General features: G+C 53.2%; 1 protein-coding gene across 2 annotated transcripts in view; it reads right to left on the reverse strand.

The window, feature by feature from the left end:
- ANGPT4 (angiopoietin 4) overlaps positions 1-3,952 on the reverse strand; it is a 41,324-nt gene extending 37,372 nt beyond the window's left edge. For both annotated transcript variants that reach the window (XM_032858997.1, XM_032858998.1), the window contains exon 1: positions 3,622-3,952. In XM_032858997.1, coding sequence (XP_032714888.1) covers positions 3,622-3,930 — 309 coding nt within the window. In that variant the 5' untranslated portion in view covers positions 3,931-3,952. The remainder of the gene's footprint in view (positions 1-3,621) is intronic.
- Positions 3,953-9,745: the final 5,793 nt, after the last annotated feature.

Below are 9,745 nucleotides of genomic sequence, written 5' to 3' on the forward strand. Positions count from 1 at the left end.
GCTGGGGAGACAAGACAATGAACCACAAAGAGAGAGGCCAAGGCCATAAGGCGGGTGGGACCTGCTGCCTGGGGACAGGTGGGCATGGAGAACAGCCCAGAGCTGCAGAAGGCCTTAACAGAGACAGGTAGGCAGGGAGGGAAGAGCTGAGAGTCAGGCAGCTTCGGGGTTGAGGCACCATGACCTCTCAGAAGGGAGACATCTGCGGGGTCACGGTCATGGATTTGGGGCTCAGGAGACTGTGAGATGCCGATTCGGTGTCATCAGGGGGCAGGTGAGAGACAGTGTCACAGGAGCACTGGGGGCAGCCCTGGGAACGGTGTCATGAAGTGTGAGAGGAAGGGAAGAGCGGAGACAGAGTCCTGAGCAACACTAGCATTTCGGGGGGTGGAGGAGGGGGCCCGGAGCGACTGGAGGGACTCAGGGATGTTCACGTATCCGTGCGTTCGTTCACTCCGCAGATTTGTAAGGAGCACCTGCTCTGCCAGGCGCTGTGCCAGGCTCTGGGCACTCAGTCATGAACAAAGCAGCTATGATCCTATGATCTCCTGGAGCACAAAGACCCACAGAAGTGCTTTAAGAATGGGTAGTGGGACGTGCAAAGACAGAAAACCAAAGTCAGGTTGAGGGGATGCAGAAACGGAGGGACGGTGGTTGTTTTAAATGGAGCGGACAGGGAGAGCCTCCCTATGGAGGTGACATTTAAGCAGAGACCCGAGAGGGCCATGGGGGCATCTGGGAGAAGGGGTGTTCTAGGGACTAAGGATTTTTACTTTTATTCCAAAGAGATGGGAGCCCCAGGAGGGTTTTATGCAGACGACGGACAGGATCTAACTTAGGATCCCTCTGTCTGCTAAGAGAATGGACTGTGGGGGCCAGAGTGGAGATGGGGAGCCCACTGCGGCTGCAGAGGGAGGGAAAGTGGTTGGGAGGTAGGTCAGGGGAGGCGTGTTTTGTGGCTAAGGACTTGCTAATGGAGACCGTTTCTGGAAGGATAGTACTGGCCAGCAACATATTTGTCATGAGATCAAGTATGATGAAGACTGAGTCGTGGCCTTGGGATGTGGGAGGTGGCCTGTGGGAGGTGACTTTTGGGAGAAGGAGTACATGGGAGGTGAGGAAATGGAGGCAGGTCGTGTGGACTTCTGAGAACCAGGCCAGAAGTCCAAGAGGGTGTGGGCTGGAGAGGAGGCTTGTTTCCTCTACTTCTCCTTCTTTTACTTCTCCTTCTTTTTTTTCCCTTCCTTTTATTATTATTATTATTATTATTATTATTATTATTATTATTTAATGGAAGATACTTAGATGGGATCAAACCCTGAGGGTAAGAATCAGCAGAGAGGGAGCACAGGAGGGGATAGTCGGCTTGGGGAAGTTCAGGGGATGTAGGGGTTGGGGATGGGATCTGTATCCTAGGAAGGAACAGTGGCCTTGGCCGCTGAAGGAACCTTTTCCTTCTGAGCCGAAGAAAACTCCTGGGAACTAGTGGATGTGTGGGTGAAACTGCAGGTGTGGGAGAGGCAGCTGAAGGTTGGCTTTCCCTTTGTTCCCATTTTTCACTGAAGCAGGGGGTCATTGTTCTGGTGAGAGGATGGGGGACAGTAAAGATGGAGGCTTGAGGAGGAGGCGAGGTTTGGAATGACCCTCATGGAACAGGAAACACACAGACTTCAAGGCTGCATGGAGCCCCCACTCCAGCATGGGAGGGCAAGAACCTTCTCGAGGGGACCTTGGGGTGGGATTGTGGCAGGCTGGCAGTGTGGCAGAGCAGGGGGGTGGGAGGGCAGGTAAGCAAGGGCCTATGGGGAGATGGTGAATGGGGGCGCTGAGATCAGGGCAGGAGTAAGAGGTTAAGTGTTCGTGCCCGCAAGTGATATGCAAGTGTGTGCAAAGCGGGTTGGTTAGTCTCACGTAGGGCAGTCTCCCCACCTTGGGGACAGATAAACCCAGGTGTGCTCAAGGCAATTCTTTGGAAAACAGAGGAAACCACCAGAACTTCAATTGACGTGATGATTTCGTAGGTCACCTTTTCATTTCATTTCATTTATTTATTTATTATTTATTTAATTATTTATTTATTTGTTTATTTATTTATTTTTAATTATATTTTATTTATTTATTTATTATTTTATTTTTATTTATTTATTATTAATAAATAATTTAGTAATTATTTATTCCTTTCATTTTGTTCCCGGTACTTGCATTAATATGGGTACATGTGCAAAAAATATTAAATAAATGTGTATGGACGCTGTTTGGTGATTGGGTGCATGATCTGAACAGTTTGGAAAGCAAGGAGTGAGAAGGCACCGTTCCTTGGAGAAGCTCCCTGTCGGTTGCTCTGTGCTGTTTAATACACCCGAAGGCTCACTTCCCTCCATCATATGTCGCTGCTCAGGCCATCCTCTGCACCTGTGGCCTGGGTCTCACTCTCTCCCTCATTGCTCCTACTTAGAGCCTCCTGGCAACCCCGTCTGGGAACACACAGGACACCCTTCCTGCCCGCAGGCCTGTGAGGGGCCACGCCAGCTTTGTTCATCTCTGTGCTCAGTGCCTTGTCCCGGGCTGGCACACAGCGGGGGCTCACTGTTTGCTGAAGGAATGAGGACAGAGGACTCTGGAGTGGTTCTGGCCTTGGGCCAGAGCAGCCGGGGGTGTCCTCAGCTCCTCATCAACAGGGCTGAGTGGCCGCCCTGCAGAATAAAGCAGGATCTCCCCAGACCCGTCCCGCTCCATCCAGGCCTCTATCTCTGCTTGCCTGGCAGCTGAGCAGCCCCCTCCTCGGGGTCCCAGAATGTACCCTGCTCCCTGCAGGGTATTTTGTTCAGAACAAATCAGCTGTGTCTCCCCTGTTCCAAGGTCTGCACTGGCTCCTGCGAAGTTCAGAGCAAGAGCCAGAGCCCTCCCAGTGGCCCCCCCCAAGGCACGACATGGCCTGCCTCCCCTCACCTCTCCGATCAGCTCAAGCAACCCTCTCTTCCCTCCTTTGCTCCACCGCGGTCCCCGCAGTTCCCCAGGCACCCTGACTGCATTCCCACCTCACAGCCTTTGCACTTGCTGGCCCCTTTGTAGAGAACGCCTTCCCAGCAGGTATCCGCATGGGCTGCTACATTACCTTACTTGTTCTCTGGGTTTAAACATCACCTCCTCTGAGAAGTCCTCTCAGATTATCTGACCTCAAACAGCCACCACGTCACCGCTCTCCCTCTTCCCGCCTTCATCTTGCTTCACCATCTGACATGCATATATTTATTGCTCATCTCTTTATGGCCCCCACCAGGCCAGCAGGGGTCATATTGTTCTGTGTACGGTTATATCCCTGGTACCTAGGATGGGCCAGGCCCCGGATCAGAGCTCAGTGGATTTTGCTCAGATAAGGGAATGAATGGCTGTGAGGGAGCCAGGTTTCCAGCTCTGAGCCTGCCTTGTTTTGCTGTGTGGCATCAGGGCCATCCCTGTCCCTCTCTGTTCCGCATTAGCCCAGTCTGTACAAATCAGAGACATGGGTTAGATCAGCCTGGCCTTTGCACTGGGGAAGGCTTCTGGGGAGGAGCCCCCACCTATCCACCGGACAGGCTCCTGTGCCTCCCCACACCACGCCCCTGCAGGCCCAAACCTTACCTTCTGCAGCCACTGAGTGTTGTTCTCCAGCACCTTCTCCAGCTGTCGCACTCTCTGGGCAGGCCAGTCCCCTAGGTTCAGGGCAGCAGCTGGCGAGTCCCTCTGGAGGCTGTTGGAGCCCCCGAAGGGCTCCGGATCCGGCGGGCAGGGCTCCGGCTCGGGCAGCACGAAGGTGTAGCTGCACTGGCCGTGCTGGACGCGGTGTGCCCGGCGGCGCCCGCCCGCCTCCTGCCCCCTCCGCTGGGCCACAGTCACGGCGGCCACGACGAGGAGGAGGCCGCCCAGCAGCATGGCCAGCCGGGAGAGCATCCGAAGAAGTGGCGAGAGCGAGGCCTGCGGGCTCAGAGCCCCCCAGCGCTCCGCCTGCCCCCCGCCCGGCTCTGCACCCGGGATGTGCCGCCGTGGCCAGCCGTGGGCGGACAGGCCTGCCCCCGCGAGCCCTGCAGCGGCAAAGGCAAACCCCTGCTTGGCCGATCTCTGTCCCAGCGGCTATTTATACTTGCTCCAAATACCACAGCCTCTCGGCTTCCTCCCACCGCCCGTGCTCCCGCCCGCAGACACCCCCTCACCTCCAATCTTCCCCCTCTCCCTTCCTTCCTCCTGGCGCTCCTGCCCACGGCTGCTCTGTCCCCGCACCGGCCCTGCTCCCCCGGCTTGGCCTGGCCCCTGAGTTCTTTTATTATCCAGTGGAGGCTTGGCCTCCCTGTGAGAAAGAAAACAACACACACACACACACACACACACACACACACACTCACACACGCACCAAACCCCCAAAGCTGTCTGCTTCAGAAAACCAAGCCCAACTGAACCCTCTCTTCCTGTCTCTGTCTCTGTCTCTCTCTCTCTCTGTCTCTCTCCAAACTCCCCCCACCAAGGCTGGGATCTCAAGTTTCAGCTCCCCTTCCCCTTTCCGCTCCCCCCTACCTTCCCCCCTCTGATTCCATGTTAGCGCTTGGAACATGAGTGAAGTGACCCCAGAGAGAGCAAGGGGGGGCAGAGGGGTGAGGCTGGGGAGGAGGCAGTGAGTCCAAACTGTTCCTAGAGACCGAGAAGATCCTTTCGAGGGCAGGGAAGTGGGCGCTTTAGCCGGGAGCTGGCTCCGGCCCTCCCTTCTCCCTCGGGGGCCCTCCCTTCTCCCTCGGGGCCTGGGGAGATGTCGTGACCTGGGGTGGCTCTGGTTCAGCGGCTGGGACACTAATGAGAGGCTGTCCTGTCCTGGGGCAGATTGTTCTAGAACTGCCTTTGGCCGGAGAGGGGAAATGGATTACAAAGAGAATAGCTTGGGGTAAAGAAGTGTCTCTGCCAGCCCTGCAGCCAGAGGGGGCTGCCTCTAAATCCTTCTCCCCAGCCCCTGGCCCTTGGGTAGGCAGCTGAATTTCTCTGTGTCCCCATATCCTGCTTTGTCAGCAGGGTAACTCCCGTCTCTTACAGGATGAATGTATGTGAGTCCTCTGCCTGGAAACTGAGGAATGTTTGATGTACTCGCTTACCTGTTTATTGGTCTAAATCCTGGCGATGCCAGCTGTGTGACTTTGGACAAGTCACTTAACCTCTCTGTGCCACTGTTTCCTCTTGGCGAACTGAAGAAAATAATACCACCCACTTCACAGAGTGTGAAAATTAAGTAAGTTGGAGCAGGGATGGCAGCGGGTGAGCACCAAATAAATACTTGGTACCAAATAAATACTTTGTACGGCTGTGATCAGCGTCATAGTTACTGTGTTCCCCGAGCTCTTGGGAATGTATCCAGGACTTATTTTGGGGGGACACGGTCACTGGGCAGGAGGTGCCCAGGAGTGCTGGCTCCTCTCCTGGGTGTGCTGCCTTCCGTCTTCTTCTGCTGCTTTTCCCGGGGCTGGGGTGGGGGTGGGGGCACATCTGGCTGTTTGGTATTATTTTTTTTTCCCTTTGTTTTCCCAAATCCTATGGAGTTTTGAATGGGGCAGCCTGCTTGGGGGCAGCAGGAACCAGGGGACTCATCCGGCCAATTGAGAACTTTAAACCAGGTGTGTGGGGCTTTGGCAGGAAAAGGAAAGACAGCTGGTTATCAGCCACCGGCATCGCTGAACTTCCTGTGTGCTCAGGACCCTGCTTGTCCACCTCTGCCTCAATTGTCTCAACTGTAAATGGGGTCATACCATCTCCGACCTTTTGAGGAAGAAGCATGCTAATGCAAGTCAGGTGTCTGTCCTGGTGCCTGGCACAGATGAGCCCAGAGTAAGGGGCGACTGTCATGAGGATGTAACAATTAAGCCACACGGTATGAGCCCAAGGCTGGTGTCATTATCATCCCCATTAACAGAGGAGAAACCCAAACCCAGAGCAGGAGGGTGATTCGCCTGAAGCCTGGAGACACTTGACCTGGAGCTGGGGCAGGAAGGCAAGCTCTGCTGCCAGGTGGGTCTGGAGCCCATCTCACTTCCTCTCACTTATCCCTCTGGGCAGTGCAGGAACCTGGCCTCCCCCTGTTCCTTGCCCACCCCCAGCCCCAGTCCCCTCCTCTGTGCACAGCAGGGAGCATCTATACCACCTCTGGGAGCATTGGAGCTCTCCCCTCCTCCCCACCCACAGACACCCAGGCCATGCATTTAATCTTACTGACCTAAAGAATGAATGTAATTTTCTTCCCAAGGTCCCATTATTCTGTGAATGGCTCTCTGCACAGAAGAGGAAACGAGATTACCTGTTCATGGGAGAAATGTGGGTAGGACCAAAAGAAGAGCTCTGGAAAGCTTGGGAGATGATGACCCTGGCAGCCTCGGCACCTTCATTTCAGCACCTCTTTCTCACCTCAGGGCCTTTGCACATGCTGCTTGCTCTGTCCAGAGCACTGCTATCTGCCCATCCCCACCTTTCAGAAATGTTCCTGTTACTGTGGCTGTCAACCAATTACCCCAACACTTAGTGGCTTAAAACAAAAATAACCATTTCTTATCTCTCAGGGTTTCTGTGGGTCAGGAATTCAGGAGTAGCGCAGCTGGGCCATCAAGAGGTTGTAGTTGGATGGTGGCTGAGTGACAGTCATCCCGAAGGCTTCTTCCATCACCTGTCAGCACCTCAGCCTTCCACCCCCTACCCTGGCTCCCTCATGGTCTCCTCAGATGGTGTCTCCAGCATGCCAGCTTCAGGTTTTACAAGGTTTCTGAGGGCTACAAAGGTGCTTGTCCCCAGAGAGCCAGGTGGAAGTGATATAGTACTTCATGACCTAGGCTTGGAACTTCTGCCTCTGTCTGTTCATCAGGGTCTGCCCAGTTCAAGGCTGGGAACCCAGCCTTTTGATGGAGGACCCCACCTTTTGATGGAGGTCATTGTCCCAAGAAGAGCACACAGGACGGGAGTTACATTGACGTAGCCATCTCTGGGAAATGCTACAGGCAAGGGAACTGACTCTTGCTCAGCCCGGGCCTTGAGCCCTATTCTTGTGGTAGATCAGAATCCCCACTCATAGTCCCACCCTTTATTGTAACCCTCCTCAAGGTGTTACAATTACTTGTGTAATTACTCAGCTTTCTCTATTTGGCCCCCGCATTTGATATGTAGTATGTTCTCAATATCTGCCAATGAATGAATGAATGAGTGAATGAGTGAGTGAATGAATGAGTGAATGAATGAATGAGTCTGAATGAATGAGTGATTGAGTGAATGAATGAGTGATTGAGTGAATGAATGAGTGAATGAGTGAGTGAATGAATGAATGAATGAGTCTGTGAATGAATGAGTGATTGAGTGAATGAATGAGTGAATGAGTGAGTGAATGAATGAGTGAATGAATGAATGAATGAGTCTGTGAATGAATGAGCGATTGAGTGAATGAATGAATGAGTGAATGAGTGAGTGGATGAGTGGATGAATGAGTGAGTGAGTGAATGCAGTGCTTGAGCCAGGCTCTCCCAGTTGGGCTGCGGTGGAGCAGGAGGCAGGGGCGGCACCAGCAGAGCAAGACCGGCTGACACAGACATGACAGTGGCCTTGGGCAGATGGCTGACGTCTTTGGCGTGCAGATTCCTCCTCCTCAGTCAAAGGGAGCGTCCAACAGACTCTTCGAACGCCTCCAGGAGATCTCTCAGAGGTGAGCTCTAGGCAGAGTTTACAAACTCTCAGGCTGGTGAGGATCTTCAAATATGGGTCCTTAAGGCCAGTGTCCAAGGTAGTTGGGGGCAAAATCTAGCCCAGAGGCAGAGGGTTTGCAAAAAACCTCCCTGCCCTCAGGGAAATGGGAACCAGCCAGTCCCGGGAGGAGCAGCTGGAACCCAGGTGGTAGCAGGGACAGGCTGGTGGCAGGACCCAGAGAAGGAACCTGAGAAGCATCATTGGGGGTCAGTTGGCAATGTCAGGGAGCATGTGTGCTGGTGTTGAACTTGACACTGAACTTGGTAACCTGGTGATCTGTGCGGACTTGTGGCCCCGACCTCACTTCTGAGCGCCAAACCCAGAGCCATCCTGCCGGACACAAACCTCAGGGTCTCAAACAGAACTCCCTTCTTTCTATTCCCCCACTCAGCCCCAAGCAAACTTCTGGATTCTTCCATCACTAGTAACTGCCCAACCTTCTCCAGGCACCTGGGACGGAAACCAGAGAGCAGGGCTGACTTCAAGGGTGTGCAACCCTGCATTCATACAGAGACCACGCTTCCAAGGGCTACATACAGGTGTAAGTCACTGTCTGGAGAATCTTAGTCAATTCTGAACAAAGGGTCCCATACTTTCTTTCTGCACCGGGCCCCACGAGTTATGTAGCTGCTCCTGCCAGGGAGTGTGGAGCCTCCCCCACCCCCATCCCACCCCATTCCCGAACCCCAATCAGACCTGTTCTTCCAGCAAGCTCCTGTAATTCTTTCTCTCCCTGCCCCCGTCTTCCCTATTCTGGACAGGCCAAAGCCGGCCTGTCATGGGGGCAGTTCTGGCTTTCTCGCTTCCAGATGTATGCTTCATCTGCTTGGAGCTGAGTTTCCACTTCCGTCGAACGGGGTTGATGTTGGTGATGACCTGATAGGGTTGTTCAAAGGATGAAAAAGCTGATTGCTGTAAAAGGCTTAACGTAGAGCCTGGCCCATACTAAGGGCTCAATAAATGACAGCCCAATAATGTCATCATTCCTCCCTGTTGTCACTCTCCGAGGCCAGGCTGATTCATCTCTTGCCGAGGGGAGAACAAGAGCCTCAGAACTGAACTCTTGTTAATCCATCTTTGCTGCTGCAGCCAGAGTGAATTTTCCAAGACACAAATCCAGCCCCTGACCTCTTTGCTTAAACCCTTAAGTTTTAAATGCCAAACTTTTTAGTGCTTTACAGATCGCTGCAGAATCTGGCCTCCAGCCTCATCGCTCTTTCCCTAAGTCTTTGTCTAAGTCTTTGCACCTCATGATGAAGAGCTGGTTTTCCTTTCCAGCACCCTCTCTGCTCTCTCCAGCTTCTGGGACTTTGCTCTTATAGTTACCTCTATGTGGATAAATCCTTTCCACCAGTATTCCTTGGCTTCCTACTACTTGTCCTTTGGGTCTTATTTCCGACATCACCTCCTCCGGGAAGCCTTCCTTCATTGCCTCCCCACTGTAGTGGGAATAGACCCTCTACCTCTGGGATCCCATGCTCCTTGCCTGTATTTCTCCCCCCAAAGCATCATCCTGAATTATAAAGTCTTGTTTGCAGACCTTTGTCTCCCTCTAATCTGAAAACCCTTCCCGGCGTTGACCATCTTTCCATTTCTGTGTCTGTGGTCTGTCCTAGGGTCAGGCTTATACTAGATTCTCACCAGTGTTTGTTGAATAAATAGTCACCACTCTGGGGTGGGAGCTGGAGTGGTAGTCCCAAAGTGGAGACTAAGGAAGCCTTTCTAAGGCAGAGGCAGCAGGAAGTTTCTGTCCAGGGTATTTCTATTTGGGTCCTGCCCAAACATGTAAAACAAAGCCCCCCCCCCGCCCACGCCCAGTTTAGTCTCCCTCTGCTAGCCTCTTGTTACCATGGCGCCAGAACTTGGAGAAAATACTTATATCCACCTGGAGGAATTTGGCTTTTGCTCAAATGGCTTAGGCAAAAAGAAAACTTGTTGGCCGATGCAACTGAAGAGTGTAGGGGTTTCTAGCTTCAGGCATAGCTGGATCCAGATGCTTAAATGATATCAG

This window comes from Lontra canadensis, unplaced genomic scaffold, assembly GCF_010015895.1.
Source record: "Lontra canadensis isolate GAN:19392208 unplaced genomic scaffold, GSC_riverotter_1.0 scaffold16, whole genome shotgun sequence".
In the NCBI taxonomy this organism is placed as follows: domain Eukaryota; kingdom Metazoa; phylum Chordata; class Mammalia; order Carnivora; family Mustelidae; genus Lontra; species Lontra canadensis.